Genomic DNA, 18324 nt, shown 5'->3' on the forward strand with positions numbered 1-18324 from the left:
GCAAATGGAACTGAAAGATTTAAAACTTCCAATTCAGCACATCAGAAAGTCAATAGGAAGTGAGAGAAGAATTTTTGGTTGTGGCTGGACCAGCGTGGACTTCTTTCTTTCTTTTTTTTAGCCTTTTCTGTTTTCTTCATTGTCTGCAGATTCGGTTGCCTTGTGCTTTCCTGTTTTTCATTTCTTGTTGTCTTTTCCATTTTCCTTTTTATAAACTTTGTTGATTATCCATAATTACATGGCTCATTCCTATTTTCTCCCTTCCTGTTAGCCATTGATTGTTACCTGTTTCATTCTGATTCATACGAACAATTGTATTTGCTTTTTTTGTAATATTACAAAACGTTTACTGACCAATTTTCTTCTCTGGTCTCTCTGTTTTTCAACCATTTTTGTTGATTTTTACGTTTTTTATATCTCTATATATTATTTTGATTTACCCATTTAAGAAACAGTTGAACGGAGTGCCACGGCTACGAGATCCTTACCCACCACCTATTCCTACAAGCCATTCTTGTCCGCAAGACCCTATCAGTCATGGACCACAGCACCCATCACTGTGCCTGGACAAAGCAAATCGGGCTTCACTTCCCTCTCCAGCTCGTCTTCTAACACACCAACTGCTTCCCCCTTAAAGTCCATCTGGTCGGTTTCCTCTGCTTCGCCCATCAAATCCACGCTAGGAGCCTCTACTACATCTTCCGTTAAATCCGTTAGTGATGTAGCTTCTCCAATTAGATCCTTTCGGACAATCTCGCCTATGAAAACCATGGTTTCCCAGCCTCCCTATAATGTCCAAGTCTCTCCCGGTTCCTTTGTCCGAGCTCCGACTGCCACGGAAGCTGCTGGTTTGAAAGGACTGGTGTCGGCTTCTGTGTACCCCACTCGGACGTCTCCTGTGACCACAGCCGGGTCCCTCTTAGAGAGGTCATCCATTACCATGACGCCTCCGGCCTCTCCCAAATCTAACCTTAACATGTATTCTTCAGGCCTACCATTTAAGTCCATCATCACGTCAGCCTCTCCTCTCTTGTCTTCACCTTTAAAATCGGTGGTGTCTTCTGCTAAATCAGCAGTTGATGCCGTGTCGCCCTCTACAGTCACAATGGCTGCATCCCCCGTGAAACACATGGTTGGGCACCAAGAGGTGGCCATGGTGAACGGATCCATATCACCTTTGAAATACCCATCTCCCATCAGCTTGATCAGCAGTTCCAAGGCCACGGCTGCCTTTCAGGAGAAGATGGGGGTGGCAGCCTCTTCTGCAAGCTGTGCCGTTAAAGCAGCCACTGACACAGTTGAGAAAATGTTGCCGGCAACTCCTGCAAAGCCATTTTCTCCACTCAGGTCGCACGTGTCTTCGACCTTTCAGTCAATCAGAGCTCCTTCCACAGGGATGCTCTATACGTCTCTCGGGTCAATCTCAGCAACTACCTCGTCAGTAACCTCATCAACCATCACGGTGCCAGTCTATTCTGTAGTCAATGTTTTGTCAGAACCAGCACTAAAGAAGCTCCCTGAGACCCCCTCCCTGGCCAAATCAGCAGCTGCCTTGCTTTCGCCTCTTAAAACATTGACTACAGAGACATGTGCCCAACCTCCCTTTAACCGAACCTCATCTCCCGTGAAATCATCTTTGTTCTTAGCACCCTCAGCCCTTAAGTTGTCCACACCGTCATCTTTATCTTCTAGTCAGGAGATACTAAAAGATGTGGCCGAGATGAAAGAGGACCTAATGAGAATGACAGCAATATTGCAGACAGATGTAATGGAGGAGAAGGCATTCCAACCAGAACTGGCCAAAGAGGGTAGAATAGATGATGAAGAACCTTTTAAGCTTGTTGAGAAAGTCAAAGAGGACCTAGTAAAAGTTAGCGAGATACTGAAAAAAGATGTCTGTGTAGAGAATAAAGCCAAACTCTCTCAGAACGATAAAGGACACTCCTCTGAGGAAGAATGGGTAGAGTTCAGTGCAGGTGAGATTGACGAAGCCAGACACCAGGGCATGATCATCCCTCCTCTGACTATCCCAGAAAAGGTGCAGATCAAAGTCAAGGCTGTCTCTGAAAAGGATTACAACTTGAGCAAAGTCATTGATTACCTAACGAATGACATTGGCAGTAGCTCCCTGGCAAATCTAAAGTACAAGTTTGATGACGGGAGAAGGGAAGGGGAAGAGAGGCAGAAAAGGGTTCTCAAACCAGCCATTGCGCTACAAGAACATAAACTGAAAATGCCGCCAGCCTCTGTGAGGCCATCCACTTCTGAGAAAGAATTATGTAAAATTGCCGATTCTCTTTTTGGAACGGACACTGTTTTGGAGTCTCCTGATGACTTTTCCCAGCACGATCAAGATAAAAGTCCTTTGTCTGATAGTGGCTTTGAGACCAGGAGTGAGAAGACCCCTTCAGCTCCGCAGAGTGCAGAAAGCACGGGGCCAAAGCCCCTTTTCCATGAGGTGCCCCTCCCTCCTGTGATCACGGAGACCAGAACTGAAGTGGTGCACGTGATCCGTAGCTATGAACCCTCACCGGGGGGAGAGGCCTCTGAGCCTCACACAGAAGAGCCGCCCTCGCCCAAAGTGGTCAGCACCTTTATGGAGTTGGAGCCCCGGCCCAACGGGGGCTCCCTCAAGGGGAAGGTGAACACTTTTCAAGTGAAGGCCAGTAGCGAAGATGAGTGTGCCCTGACTAAAGGGGTGCGCGTGAAAGAAGAAACCCACATAAGTACCACTACCAGAATGGTTTACCACAAACCTCCATGCACTCAGAGCCCTTCAGAGAGAATCGAGGAAACCATGTCTGTTCATGACATCATGAAAGCTTTTCAGTCAGGACGGGACCCTTCCAAGGAGTTGGCAGGTCTGTTTGAGCATAAGTCTTCGGTCTCCCCAGAGGCTGGCAAATCCACTGAAATGTCACCCCAGCCTGCAGAGAAGGACTACAAAATGAAACCCAAACTGGAGCGTATAATAGAGGTCCATATTGAAAAAGGTAATCAGGCTGAGCCTACTGAAGTCATTATTAGAGAAACCAAAAAGCATCCAGAGAAAGAAATGTATGTATATCAGAAAGACTTGTCACAAGGGGATGTGGAAAAGCAGGAGGCCCTTCCTTGTTCGGATGAACAAGGTCAGCCTGAAGAAGAAGAACTGACAGCCGAAGAGTCCCTGCCTTCTTATTTGGAATCTTCTAGAGTAAACACTCCTGTCTCTCAGGAAGAAGACAGTCGCCCTAGTTCTGCCCAACTTATGTCTGATGACTCGTACAAAACCTTGAAGCTTTTGAGTCAACACTCAGTAGAGTACCATGATGATGAGTTGTCAGAACTAAGAGGGGAATCTTACAGGTTTGCTGAGAAAATGCTTCTCTCAGAAAAGCTAGATGTGTCTTACTCAGACACCGAGGAGTCAGTAACTGACCATGTCCCTCCCCTTAGCTCAGACTTTCAGGGGCCTGATAAACGATTCAGAGAGAAAATAGCCCCAGCACCCCCACAAGACATCCTCACCAAAATCTCTAAAGAGATATCAGAAAATGGTGTGGGTAAAATATCAAAAGATGATCCTTATGAGAAAGTGACAGTGTTGCATTATTCTGGAGATGTTAGTAGCCCAAAGCATGCTATGTGGATGCGTTTTGCCGAGAACAGATTAGACAGAGGTAGAGAAAAGTTGATGTATGAAGACAGGGTGGACAGGACAGTTAAGGAGGCTGAAGAAAAGCTTACCGAAGTATCGCAGTTCTTCCGAGACAAGACAGAAAAACTGAACGATGAGCTGCAATCACCGAAGAAGCAGCAGAAAAGGAATGGGAGAGAGGCCGGCGTGGGCCTTAGATCAGCAAGCAGCAGTCCAGAGAAGGTGACTGCTTCTGAGTCACGAAGCGACTGGGCAGGAGGAGGAAGAGTTTGTGCTCAGGATGGGAAGGGCTGGCCAAAACCCGAGGAGAGGAAGGCAGCCAGTTTGCCCAGCAGCCCAGAGAGGCAGATGCTCTCTCAGCCGAGCAAGGACTTGAAGGAACCCAAGGGAGCAGTTCAGAAGAGCAAGATCCCAGAGGCTCTGCCAACTGGGTTCCAGCTGAAGCAGTCCAAGCTCAGCTCCATTAGGCTAAAATTTGAACAGAGCCTGGGCTCCAAAAGTAAGGAGATGCTTCCAGAGGAGAAAAAGCTGGATGCGCCATCTAAAATCCCAGTGAAAAAGTTGCAGGACAGCAAGCTCCCAGTCTATCAGTTTTACTCCCGAGAAAAACAGGCCAAAGAGATAGATTTGGTAGATGGGAACTTAGCATTGCAGAAGGAACCTCCTGCTGTCTGCTTCCAAGATGGCCCCAGGGACAAAGGCAAAGTGATTGAGGATGCATCTCCTCTGAAGGTTCCCAAGGATGAAATACCAAGCAAGACCATTTCTGCCCTTGCAGAGCAAAAGGTGAAGGGCTTGGCCTATGGTGCCAGTGCGGTGCCTGTCCCAGCCAAGGGGCACTGGGATAAAAAGATTTATAGGACATGGGAAAGTCCAGGGACATCCTCCCCTAAAGCCCAGAGAGAAAAACTTTCCCATGTGCTTGTGCAAGATGTAGTCACAGAAAACCAGATTGACCCTCTTGAGACTAAAGATCTGGCCAAATCTGGTGAACTGATCACTGTAACTGAATATGAGCAGAAAGTGTCCACAAATGGATCAGGTTCTAAGGAGGTGAAGGAAGTGACTGTAAAGTCTCCGTCCAAAAAGGTGCTTTATAGAGAATACCTTGTCAGAGAAGGGGACTATCCCAGCGAAGTGAGGGATAGGATTTCAAAGAGAAAAGAACCATTGATGGCACCCCATATTCCAGAAAGAGATTCAGAAGAGAAAAGTATGTTGGCAGGTGGCGTTCTTGAAGGACAGTCCCCAACTGCACGTCACGAACTGCCAACTCGATTGCCCCACATCAGAATGGATAAGGACAAAGTAGAGGGACAGTTTGATGTGGCTGAACAAAAGAAAGGGATAGAATCTAGTCCAACCAGCACCAGTTGCTTCCAGTTAAGTCCTCCTCAGGAGGAGACAAAGCCAGCCCCCAGTAAGACTCCCAATTCCTTAGAGGTTAGCCCAGGAAAACTGTCTCCCGCAAAGAAATTTGACCTGATGAAACCATCCCCTTTAGCAACAGAGGAAGGAGCAAAGGAGATCAAAACACTGCCTGTTTATGTCAGTTTTGTTCAGGTAGGGAGGCAATATGAAAGAGAGGTACAGCAAGGAACTATCAAAAAAATTGTAAGTCAGGAAAGTAAGACAGTGCAAGAGACAAGAGGGGGATTTTATACCACCAGGCAGCAGAAGCAGCTCCCCTCCCCCCAAGGTAGCCCAGAGGATGACACCTTAGAACAGGTGTCCTTTATGGACAGTTCTGGGAAAAGCCCCCTCACCCCAGAGACGCCAAGCTCAGAGGAAGTGAGTTACGAGTTTACCTCCAAGACACCCGATTCACTCATTGCTTATATACCTGGCAAACCGAGCCCAATCCCTGAGGTGTCAGAGGAGTCGGAGGAGGAGGAGGCCGAAGCCAAATCCAACTCTGTAAAACACTCTCCCCCAACTGAGCAAGAGCTGCCCAATAACTTGGACAGGGAATCTAACAAAAGGCCGAAGGGAAACCGGGTGGCCTATATTGAATTTCCACCACCTCCTCCATTAGATGCTGATCATTCAGAATCAGAAAAGCCGCGTCCCTCCTCTGAGAGTGACATGGAGTTGACAGAAGTCAACCTTCAGGATGAACTTGAGAGGCGTCAGCTGGCTGAACCAGTCATCCGCGTTCAGCCCCCTTCTCCTGTGCCACCAGGAGAAGATCTAAGCGACTCCAGTGATGATGAGTCTTTGTATCAGCCCGTCCCAATTAAAAGATACATGTTTAAACTGAACGATATTGAAGATGTCTGGAAGGAGACCACCACACACAAATCCTCTGAAACGAAGGAGAGCAGAAAGCCCAATGAATTTGATTTGGCTCTTGAATCCCCCCAAAATGACGTGGCACCAAATGGGAACAATGACCAGTCAGTTACCGAGTGCTCGATAGCAACCACCGCAGAATTCTCCCACGATACCGATGCCACCGAAATTGACTCCCTCGATGGGTATGATCTGCAAGATGAGGATGATGGGCTGACCGAGAGCGATTCTAAGCAAGCATATCCAGCAGTAGAAACTAAAAAAGATCTCTGGGTTACTGAAGGCATTTTGAAACAGACTGATCGAAGTTTTAGCCAAAGTAAGCTGGAAATTATTGAGGAGGAGGAAAAAGTCAGCCCTGAGGAAAAGAAGAAACCCTTATCAAAATGTCCAGCAGCTGAAAAAAACGTTGATAAGGCTGAACAAAAGTCGGGGGCACAGTTCTTCACTTTGGAAGGACGACATCCTGACAGGACCGTGTTTCCTGACACCTATTTCAGTTACAAAGTAGATGAAGAGTTTGCCACCCCTTTTAAAACCATAGCCACCAAGAGCCTAGATTTTGACCCTTGGTCCAGTAACCGTGGAGATGATGAAGTCTTTGAATCCAAAAGCAGGGACGATGACTCCAAGCCTTTTGGCCTTGCGGTGGAAGACAGGTCTCCAGCCACCACCCCAGACACGACGCCAGCTAGGACGCCGACAGATGAAAGTACCCCAACTAGTGAGCCCAACCCCTTCCCGTTTCATGAAGGGAAGATGTTTGAGATGACTCGCAGTGGTGCAATTGACATGAGCAAGAGGGATTTTGTTGAAGAAAGACTCCAATTTTTTCAGATTGGTGAGCATACTTCTGAAGGGAAGTCAGGGGACAAGGGGGAAGGGGATAACAATAAAGTCACTGCCATCACACAGCCACAGTCAGGGGACAGAACGGTAGAGAAAACCGTAGAGAGAGAAGTAGAAACGCCAACAGTTGAACCTAAGCTCATCCTCCAGGCCAGTGGAGATGGCATGGAAGCAACACCTGGTTGTAGCTCACTGGAGAAACCGTCCATGGCGCTTCATGCTTCTAAAGTCGATCCCAAATTGCGCACGCCGATTAAAATGGGCATTTCGGCTTCCACCATGACGCTGAAGAAAGACATGTCTGGGGAAATGGCAGATAAGCTAGAGACGTTGACACCAGGGACTCAGGGGTTAGGCTGCCAAGCTGTAGAGGAGGTCGCAGACACAGCTGTGCTTAACCAGACCAGCAGTAGGGAAGCAGAGAAGTATGATTTTCCAAAAGATAATTTTAATAACAACAACAATTTGGACCCCTGCACCACACCTACCAATCACCTTACCTGTACAGTAGTGCCAAACGAACACTTTGAGTCTGAGGGTCCCACACAGAAAGCTAATCCAATGAAACACCTTTCAGGAAATGGTGCAACCCAAGGAGACAGTAAGCAGAAAAGACCCAGAGAGCAGCAGGCACCCTCCGAATCAGTCGGGAATCGAACACGCTCCCGGCTTCCCATAAAAGCCAAAGACACTGTGCTGCATAGTATTAGCCAGACCAGCAGGGGGAGTCATGTCAGGGAGGCCAGGAGAGGTGACCCAAGGAAGCCGTGCAGCTCTTCTCCACCCGTAGAGGGGAGGTCTAAGATTCCCATAAAAAGCACCCAGAGGCCTAACTTGGCCTTAGCTAGAAAAATGCCACCCGCTCAAAGCCAAGGGCAGGTAGAGAGAAGCAAGGCCAACTCTTTTCCTTCCAAATTACCATTAAAGGTAAGATCTACCACCACCGTCACTGCAGCAGCCACAACAACTGTTAAAGCAAAACAAAGTCAGCTTAGCGAGGTATGTAAACATTCTATTGAATATTTTAAGGGAATTAGCGGTGAGGCTTTAAAGCTTGTCGACCGACTATCCGATGAACAGAAAAAAATGCCACCAGGAGTATCTGAGGAGGTGGAGGAGGAGAAAGAAGAAGAAGAAGATAGTACCTCAAGAACCACATCCCTGTCCGAAGCCACTCAAGTTTTCCAGCCAGCCATTGCAACGAAGCCCGCTAGAGATATCAGAACAGAGGCAGCATCTTTAAAATCAAAGATTGAAAAGTCCGACAGTGACAGGAGGAGGAGGAGGAGGAGTAAGAGAAGGACTGGTGAGAATGGAGGGAGTCAGGTTTCTGGAGCTCTCCGGGCTCACCCTGTGGAAGCCAAGCCTAGTTTGTAAAACTTGTTGATCCTAGTGCATGAACTGTTGTGATTGCCTGTGTAGTGACTTCCTCTAGTTCTCATTCTGTCATTGTCATCTCTGTGTTTTGTCTTCTTTGCTCTTCTTTCTTCCTTTATGTAAAGTCTGTATAGTAGATAGCTAGGAGTGCATGCCTAAGACGTTCATGTCAGACCCCCAGGTGCTCCCGGGCAGTAAATCGTGCCCTTTGTAGAAAGAAAGAAAACTTTTTTCTCATTCTTTAATTCCTGGTGGGCTATTTTTTCCCCCTCCCCTCCACCAGTAATTAAATCATGTTATTCAGCTCATTAGATAGATTGTCAGCATGTTTGGTTCCATTTACACAATATTGACATCATGTAGATCAACACTACTAGCCTTTCAAAGGGGAAAATTCCAGGGCATTCCATTCTTTTTACTAATTGGATTAAAAGCACCTATTAAAATAACACAGTGTATTACAGTTATGTTAGTAAGTGCTGAGCACCCTTTCACATTACCCTTTTAATAGAAGAATTGTAAATCACAGGTCCACAGAGTCCATGCGAACGGACAGATATAAGGATGGCAATTGTGGCTGATCACCTGGGACTTAGCTGGACAGGTAAGGGCTTGAAATATTCTGATGCTCTAGAGCAGGGGTCTCCAACCTGGGCAACTTTAAGACTTGTGGACTTCAACTCCCAGAATTCCTCAGGCAGCAAAGCTGCCTGAGGAATTCTGGGAGTTGAAGTCCACAAGTCTTAAAGTTGCCCAGGTTGGAGACCCCTGCTCTAAAAACTAGCAACCCTGGAAGAGGCTCACCTTGTTGTGTCTCCCTGGATGTGTGTATCTGTGTGTTGATGGATGGGGGAGGGGAGGGCGAACTTACTCCTCCCAGGTCCATCCTGGCTCTGCTTTTCAGCTGGAGAGATTAAGAAAATGGGAAAGAGCAGAGTTCTTGGAGCTCCTGGTATTTCCAAAAATAAATATTAGAGCTGGTAAGAAAAGATGAAGGAAACCATCCTTCCCCACTATTATTGGAGTTAAAGATGGTCCTGTTGAGCTGATGCAGCCATGTCATTTTTGTGGGCAGCAGCACTACAGGATCAGAGATATTTGCTTTTTCCCTTTTTCTAAATAATATTTTGTCATCTCAGTCCTGGGATTGCCTGGAGCAAGGGTCTTGAAGCTTGGCAAGTTTAAGACTTGTGGACTTCAACTCCCAGAATTCCTAAGCTAACATGGCTGGAGGAGGAATTCTGGGAGTTGAAGTCCACAAGCCTTAAAAGCTGTCAAGTTTGGAGGCTTCCCTCCAAATGCTTCCCCAGGTTAAGGTCATCTGAGGCCACTTAAGGGCTGCTACAACTGAGATACCTGCTTGTAATCACGTGGAGTCTTCCCCTATGACAGGGCTGTCAAACTCACATGCTGGCCATGCCCACACCTGGTTTAGCAAAGGGGGAAAATGTCCCGATATGTCCTGTGACGACGTGAGTTTGACACCCCTGCCCTATGACTTTGGTATCTCTTCTCTTGCTTCAGAACCACCGGTGTAGTACATCATTACAACAGCCAAGCAAGCCACACAGCCAAATTCTTTTCGTTGCTTCCTACTGGGTGTTGGGAGGCTGCCCAGTTGACATCATCTCAGATATGGATGGCGAAGGTTGAGCATTGCACTTGTTATCCTGGGAGTGGGGTGGGGGGTGGAGTTATCCCAGATGAGTCCATTCATTTTTGCCCTCATTCTGGCCACAGCAGATGTCCTTCTAATTCTAGTCCTTCGATGCAGTGCTGGGACCAAATGGAGCTAGGTTTTGATGATGACAGGGGAGCTTCTGGTCTTGGCTTTGGAAACTTAGAATCCAAGCCATAATGTTGCATGTCTGGAGATTGTCAAGGGCTGTCCCACCCCTCTGCCTGGACCATTGTTTCTGTCCAGACTGAGACCAACAAAGTAAGAGACCCATAACTTTCTTAGCTTCTCTTCCTGAGTCTGCAACTCAAGGCTGTCTCTGAAAATGGCTCTCATTATTCTCTGTCTACACCCTTTGGCCTTTCAGGTATGTTGGGAAGTTTAGGCTGAATTTTTCTGAGAATAAAAACTGGTGGTATCGTTTGATGTCAGACATACGTTTGATTTTTTTAAAACGGGTTGTTCAAATAAAACACGAATTATTTTTCTTTTCTCTTTCCCACACTGCAGAACTGGCAAGAGAGCTGAATTTTTCTGTTGATGAAATTAATCAGATTCGAGTGGAAAACCCAAATTCTTTAATTGCTCAGAGCTTCATGTTGTTAAAGAAATGGGTTATAAGAGATGGAAAAAATGCTACAAGTAAGTTTAAAATTTGTGTAGAAGGATCTGGATCTCGAAGTTCCTACAAAAAGAATGCAGCTACCTGATAGGTGACGGGCTCAGGGGCATGTGTGAATGAACAGTCACAGACCCAAACCCTCTGTGTCCAGAGTGCTTATATATCCAACAGCCATGGTCATCTAACCTTCGTGCCTGTATAATATTGCAGAGGGACACAACGTCTTGGAGAATAAGTTGCCAATACACACTATTAAGTGTTTTTGATTTACGCAGCATTGTGCGTTCAGTGATCAAAAGACATGGCGGGATTGGATAAATAAGCAATTCAAAATGTACAGGGCACTGCAGCTCATGTGCTCCCATCTCTGATAATTTAGTTGATGCCTCCTCTTTTGTTTAGAGACCTCCACACTTCCTATGATGACAGGCCACCTAACCAAAGAATTAAAAGTTACAAGAATTTTAATGTGTTTTGTCCTTTCCCCCCCACAGCTGATGCCTTAACTTCTGTATTAACAAAAATCAATCGGATTGACATTGTAACTTTGTTGGAAGGACCAATATTTGACTATGGCAACATATCAGGCACCAGAAGTTTTGCAGATGAAAATAATGTTTTCCACGATACTGTTGATGGTAACTGAGTTTGTTTCGTTTTATGTAATTTCCCCCAAGTGAGTAACAAATATATATGTTTTGATGTAATAATGTGGGACTTTGAGATTTTTTTGTCCACTTAAAATACGTTCTTACTTATGATTTAGGGCAGGGGTCCTCAACCACCGGGCCGCGGACCGGTACCGGTCCGTGGAGCACTCTGTACCGGGCCGCAAAGAAATTTTTTTTTTAAAAAATGGCGGCTTTCTTCGCCTTCGGTGAATGCTGCTGGGATCGGGGATCAAGGACACAAATGAGAGAAGGGGAGGGAGGAAGCAACCGAAGCCTGTCCTGCTCTCTGGCTCAGCGGCTTCGGTTTCCTCCCGCCTCGTTCCTCTCTCAGTCGCTCTCTCGCTCCTCCACCAGCCCAGGAAGAAACTGCTTCAAAGAAGCCGGGGGGGGTGGTGGCTTTTCCTGTCGCCGCAGCTCCTCCAAAGCGCCCGTTTACCCTCACCCCGCCCGCCCGCGCGCGGTTCAATTCAGTGCTCCGTTCTGCCTGCCTGCCTGCCTGCCTTCTTTGTTTCGGAGCAGCTTCGGCTGAGAATAATAACTATTTGCCTCTTTTTATCAGCCGAAGCTGCTCCGAAACGAAGAAGGCAGGCAGGCAGGCAGGCAGAACGGAGCACTGTGGATTGAACCGCGCGCAGGTGGGCGGGGTGAGGGTAAACGGGCGCTTCGGAGGAGCTGCGGCGACAGGAAAAGCCACACACACACACACCCCGGCTTCTTTGAAGCAGTTTCTTCCTGGGCTGGTGGAGCAGTGAGAGAGCGACTGAGAGAGGAACGAGGCAGACACCTGAGGGAGGGAGGGAGGGAGACACCTGAGGGATGGGGCTGAGGGAGGCAGGGCCGAGGCGCTCCTGAACTTGGTGGTTTGCTGGCAGACGTTTATTACCCGACTAGGTAACAACATCAGATGTTACCTAGTCGGGTAATGAAACGTCTGCAAGCAAACCACCAAACTCGGATCCCCGGTCCTTGAAAAAGTGTTTGTGCTTGAAACTGGTCCCTGGTACAAAAAAGGTTGGGGACCACTGGTTTAGGGTATGACCGAACCAGCAAAGGTTCACTTGTTTTGAATTAACCGAGTTGCAAATTGCTTCTGTAGTCCTGAGGTGTGATGGCAAACTTTGCAGCTGCATTCTGAAACTCCCCTGATCAGGCAATGAAACTCCAACTTTCCCATTCAGCGCCCGGAGTTTCTCTGAGATTGTTAAGCAATGTTTTGCTTTCAAACATAGAGGTACAATCAAGAACAAGTTACAGCAATTACCTTTTGGCTTTTGACATGTTGCTAGGCTGCTTTTGGAATACTGTGCTGGCCTGAACATGCAAGATGAGTGTGTGTATGCATGTGTCGAGTTGCATATGCATACATCCAAGACTCCATGTTCTGGGGTGCTGCCTCCTGGGGGAAGCATTTCCTGGCTCAATGCGAGGCATCCAGCATTCCCTGTCTCTGAGCAGCAGGGTTGGCCCCTAAATCGCTGCAGTGCAGAAATACAAGTTCTGTGGACATTTTGAGAAATTTGCTCTTGAAATGTGGCTTGTGCTGTTCAATGGTGAGACAGGTCTCTTCCCTCTAAAAAGAATGTGCTTGTTTTGCATTCTGTCCTTCCTCTTCTTCAAGCATCTCTAAAGCTCCTTGTCCTCACCAAGACCAGACTTCATCTTAACTTTCTCTCAGTGGATTCAGAGAACAACCAACCAACCAACCCACCATTATAATTAATGCACGTCGTTTCCAGATGCCATATCTCAACGCTGAAACTTCCCCATTTTTGTCAGATGGGTTAGCCTAATACTTACCTGTGGGGTTATGCTGTACCATTCATTTGCCATTTCATTTCTGTGCTGAAACTAAATGCTAGGACAGGCATGGTCAATGCTCAGGCTCTTGCAATGTGTTCCATGCTCTGGCTGGTGTCCTGAATGCTGGGAATAATTTTCTGACAAGCACACAGTGCCACAGTCGATGGTCAGCTTGACATGAGTCATGGTGGTGCAGTGGTTAGAATGCAGTATTACAGGTTAACTCTGCCCCCTGCCAGGAGTTCGATTCGGACCGGCTCAAGGTTGACTCAGCCTTCCGTCCTTCTGAGGTCGATAAAATGAGGACCCAGATTGTTGGAGGCAATAGGCTGACTCTAACCTGCTTAGAGAGAGCTGAAAGCACTGTGAAACAGTATATAAATCAAAGTGCTATTGCTATTGCCATGCTTCCTTGTGGTAAATGTGAGGAGCACATTCATTGATCCCCTTAGAAGGATGTGGAACCTTCTCTAACCTTTAGAGAGCAGGGGGCTCCAAGCTTGGCAACTTTTAAGATTTGTGGACTTCAACTCCCAGAATTCCTCAGCCAGCATGAGAGACCCCGATTTCCACATTTTGGAATTCACTTGGATTAAAAATTTGACAAGGGTGGAACCTGCTGCCGTGGCCATTCCTGTCCTGGGGAAGAACGGTTCCTTTGTGTTCATGCTTCTCCTTTTCTTTTCTTTATTTGATCAGTGTTTCTGATTGTACCTGTGTCTCCAAGATCACCAAGGTCTCCTCACTCATCACAATACTCTCATCTCTAGAGTTGCACGGTTCCTGGAGTTGATCTATAGATTCTCTTCCCCCTCCTTCTCCCCCTTCCCCTCCCCATCCCGGTAGTTTGTCTTTTCCTGTCGTAGGTCAAGAACAATCTTTTTGTGTCCTACCTGAAATTTATTTCTATTTTCTACATGGAATCCATTCGCATAGGGCACTGACTAAATTGAAGAACGTAGCACAGTAATCATTATGCATGGTGTCGGTATTAAAAGGAGATGTCTATAATTAAAAACGAAGGCAGTTTTTAAAATGTTTGTAAAATATTTGCCTGGCTTGCAGGCAGCTCCTTTGTTTTTTTTCCCATTTAACCACTGTGAGCCATAATAAAAGCAGAAATGATTTGTTATGCTGCAAATCACCATTATTCATTCATATATATATATATATATATATATATATATATATATATATATATATATATATATATATACACACATACATACATACACATACATACGTATGTATGTATGTATATATATATATATATATATATATATATATATATATATATATATATATATATATATATATGTATATGTATATGTATATATATGTATATGTATATATATGATTATTGAACACAAAAATTGAGATTCTGTCCAGCTGATTGAGAAGAAAACAATTGTTTGATTGTGAAACCATCAAAGTAGCTGTGAATGGAGACACCACGGCTGGTGTGTTCTGTGCTGCCAGTTTTGCTGACTTCAGTTTTGTTGTGCTCTCTGAAGAATTCTTTGTCCCATTCCTAATTCAATTGTTCTTGCTGTTTCATGCAGTTCTCATGTTCTAAAGTACTCCGCCATTCTGAATGCTTGATTTCATGTTACTCCATTCTTCATGGCAATCAGTCCAAATGTACTGTCTTCCTTAGGTTACCCCACCTTTCCAATGGAACTGGAAACCCCCCCTGGGTTGTGCTTCGAGCCGCCCAGCCATTTCCATCAAGATGATTTGGCTAGCGATTTCTCTAGCATAGAATCACCCCTTAGAACTCCTAGTAGACTGAGTGATGTCTTAGCAACTTCACAGGGAAACCTAGAGGAGGCGGCCGCAGGACCTCCCGTGGTCGTTGAAGAAGACACCTCACTGGAAGATGGCAAACATGATCACTCGGTGCCTCTAGAAGGAGCCTCCAAAGACGCAGGCCCAAAGCCACTGGAAGAAATAACCCACCTTAAGGATTATCCTCGCTATCTCGGTAGCTATGCTGGAAGGCAGACGCCGAGCGAAGGGAGTAGTCAAACCTTAGCGAGGACTGAGCGCCACGAGAGAAATTGGTCTGGTACTGATGAGGAGCCGGCGGAGAAAAAGCTTAAGTCTCTGTTTGAAGATATTTGCCTTGAAGAAATAGCCGAATCTGAGGAAATGACAGAAGAGAAAGTCTTGTCTATACTTAACTATGTGCAGCAGGCCGAACAGGAAATGTCTTCAATTACAGGTTGGCAGAACGAGGCGCCCAGAGTCAAGGTGGAACCAACGCCTTCAGGACGCAGACTAAGCGGAGGGTTGCTCAATCGATTGGACGACAGGTATGGAATGATAAGGCTGACGCAGCCAAGTCTCAGACTGAACAATTCTTCTGCTTCTCTCATATTATGGAGGGATTAAAAAAATACCTAATTTGTTTCCTGCTAGATGGAAGCATGTAAACATTTGACACTTCAAAAGCAGGGACCAATAGCTTAAGTATTTAGTTAATGATATTTTATTGACCAACTGTGATGTTCTCAGGACATAGACATGCACCGATATTTAGGGCAGTGAAATGAAAACCACCATTGAAACATCCTCATTCAAAGCAGAGATAGAAAGAATTCTAGAAGCAGATTGAGGTCTCAGAGGATTTAAAAGAGCCCAAATGAGAGAGGAGGGAGAGAGGGAGGCAGGCAGGCAGACTCTAGGGAGGCCATTCCAAAGATCCAGAATGATCACCAAAGGTTCCTGCTCTTTGTGGATGTGCCTACAACATCTGGCAATTTGATCAGGATCTTGTTAGCTGTTCCCATCACCTGGGAATACAGAGAGAAAATTGCATACGCTGTAGGCTGTTCCCACAAGAATCCAGGATCAACCCAACTGTGTGTCAATATATCCATTGGGGGATATATATCCTTTCTTTGGGGCTTGCCTGCTTTTCAAAAGCATCTTGCCATTATGGAGCAGAGGAGCAAATCCTAGACCTCACTTTGCTCAAGTCCAGATTTATTAAGAGGATCACCACGATCCTTCAAGGCTCGTATTGGCTAGATAACATCCCATGGCACGTCTGGAATGATATTGACTTCCAGCGCCACAACTTGTAGATAATGACTTGCCTATAGCTGCAGTCATGGCTTTTTGTAAGTCATAAATGTCAGCCTGTTGCTGTGCAGAGGTGATTTAATGATACCATTACTTATTTCTTGGGTTTGGCTCTTCCTTTCTTGCAGCCCTGGTCAATGTAGAGATTCTATTACCTCATATTTCAAAGGGGAAGCAGGAAAACTGGAGACCAATGGGAGCTACTCAGAATCTACTACGTTAGAAGCAAAGGCCAAGACTTTTGTCCAGGACTCTGTGAACAGTCTAGGAAAACAGAGCGACAAGGAAACTGTGAAACCAAAAATGCAAAGCGTTCTCCGAACTGAGCAGCAAACAATCTCATTAACATCCCACCAGAAATCAAGCAAGCCAGCAGTTGATACACCTAAAACCTCTGTGCCTGTTAGCATGAAAAAGACAAGCTGGAATATTTCTGAAAGCAGCAAGCCAAGATCAAAAGCTCAGGAAGATGATGGAATAGCGGCTGCATCAGAACAAAAGGTATAAATGCCACAAACTTTGATTTTGCCCAGGGAGGAGGAGACAGGCTACCATTTGCCACCCAGTCTTGCTTCTTCTGCAGCTGCCCCTCCCTCCATCTCTCAGGGTTGGGAGACGAGCTGCTGCATGCCAGGGCCCCTGTGGTGGCCATGTGGGAATCAAATATGCAGAGCATCATGTTCTTAGTCTGTAGTTCCCCCTCCCCATTCATTCACCAAATTCCCCGAGAACCTTGATTAAAGCCAGGTTCTCAGTGTGAGTAGATACACACATAAACAAGATGCTCGTGTCCAATGCAAAACTGGGGTGAGACACATGAGGAAAAGTCCCACAAAGGGCAGGAAATATATGTATGATGCATCCACCTGCCAAATGCCATCAAATCCTAGCTTAGCCCATTCTGGGGTGGGAGAAATCCCTAGAAAGCGCTTCGGTTGAGTAGCAGGTTGACCTTACTTCCAGCTGGAGGGTGGATTCTCCATGCAAATAGCTCACTTTTCAGCTATTCTTTCCCATGACCGAATACACATAGTTGGCTGGGAAAATACACATAAAGCTGGATGGGGAAGCTAAAGCCTCGGTGGCATAATTCTAAGCATAACTCCAATTTGAAATGGCTTTTTTTGAAGTAGTGTTTGAAATCCTATTTAACAACAACGTGCCCCTAATCTAAGTTTGATCTAGAAAGAGGTGAGGGCGCTGGGCATATACCACTGTGAGAATAGCTTTGGTTTTGCAAAACATAAGAGCTGTTGCTGTATCATGAAAGGGTCTTCGAGGGTAGCAAGGAAGATGAGATGAGCATGTCTGCACTTGGGTCCCTTCTTGCTCATAAAAGGTTGACGGAGTTTACAGCTGTTGCCCACCAAGCCTGTGCAAATCTGTTTTTATGTTGTAAATGATATTAAGGCAACGTGGCTGTGTGCCCCACACTTAGAAGTGTGGTCCCCAGGAGCAAAATGGCACACATTCCCAGGACAGTAATTGGGGGAAGGTGAATCTAAATTTGCGGGGAAACCATTTTCTCCTATTCATTTTGATGTTTTAAATGAGCCAGTAAAAAAAAAAAATGTACTAAAACTGCATTTATCTGGAGTTGAGTGACAGTGACAGTGAATGTGAGATTCAGAGTGATTCAAGTTCAGGCGAAGAGCAGAGGATCGTTACGAGGGTTTATCGCCGGCGTTTCATTCTGAAGGTATTGTGCGATGGTGGGGGCCCTTGGCATGGAGTGGACTTGGACTGCGGTGCAGATAGTATGGCTCACTGTTAGACTCTCTCTTTGTATTGTCCCTTGCACAACCTACAGACCTGTTGGGAGGACCTTTTTGCTCCTAATCCCGTCCTGTGTTGCATGGCTGTATATGCATGACTCTAAGTGCACTGGAATGTAGTTGAATACCCTACATGTGTTCAAGAGCAGTGTAGTAACTGGGGGCTGCTACAGATGGAAAGATAAGTCGGGAAGGAGTCAAGATCCTTGGAAGGCCCTCAATTTGTCTTCTGCGTTGAGAATAGAATAGAATAGAATTCTTTATTGGCCAAGTGTGATTGGACACACAAGGTGCAAATGCTTTTGGTGTACTTAAAAGAAAAGGTACATTCGTCAAGAGTCAAGAATCATCAGGTACAACACTTAATAATAGTCATAGAGTACAATAAGCAATCAAATTGGGAGCCAACTCTTCCCACAACCAGGGTTGAAGAAGGATTCAACTATCAATCCTGCTCGTGTTTGTCCATGCATAGTTGAAGCCATCTTGCCTTTCAGCTTAAGAGGCAAAATGTCCTGAATCAACCCCCTAAC

The 18324-nt window shown here is 46.0% G+C and overlaps 1 protein-coding gene across 50 annotated transcripts in view; it reads left to right on the plus strand.

Annotated features, from left to right (window-relative positions):
• ANK3 (ankyrin 3) overlaps positions 1–18324 on the plus strand; it is a 329783-nt gene that overhangs the window by 301732 nt on the left and 9727 nt on the right. For 32 of the 50 annotated variants that reach the window (XM_087963780.1, XM_087963779.1, XM_087963798.1 and 29 more), the window contains 7 exons: positions 450–8087; positions 8688–8762; positions 10347–10478; positions 10953–11096; positions 15154–15244; positions 16145–16517; positions 17614–17715. In XM_087963780.1, the coding sequence (XP_087819906.1) occupies positions 450–8087; positions 8688–8762; positions 10347–10478; positions 10953–11096; positions 15154–15244; positions 16145–16517; positions 17614–17715 (8555 nt within the window). Of the gene's footprint in view, positions 1–449; positions 8088–8687; positions 8763–10346; positions 10479–10952; positions 11097–14586; positions 15245–16144; positions 16518–17613; positions 17716–18324 lie in introns of all 50 variants that reach the window. The other 18 variants (XM_087963815.1, XM_087963816.1, XM_087963817.1 and 15 more) reach the window with 6 other exon arrangements.

Source organism: Notechis scutatus, chromosome 4, assembly GCF_049901735.1.
Source record: "Notechis scutatus isolate UNSWTSFEM ecotype Mainland chromosome 4, rNotScu1.2, whole genome shotgun sequence".
Taxonomy (NCBI): domain Eukaryota; kingdom Metazoa; phylum Chordata; class Lepidosauria; order Squamata; family Elapidae; genus Notechis; species Notechis scutatus.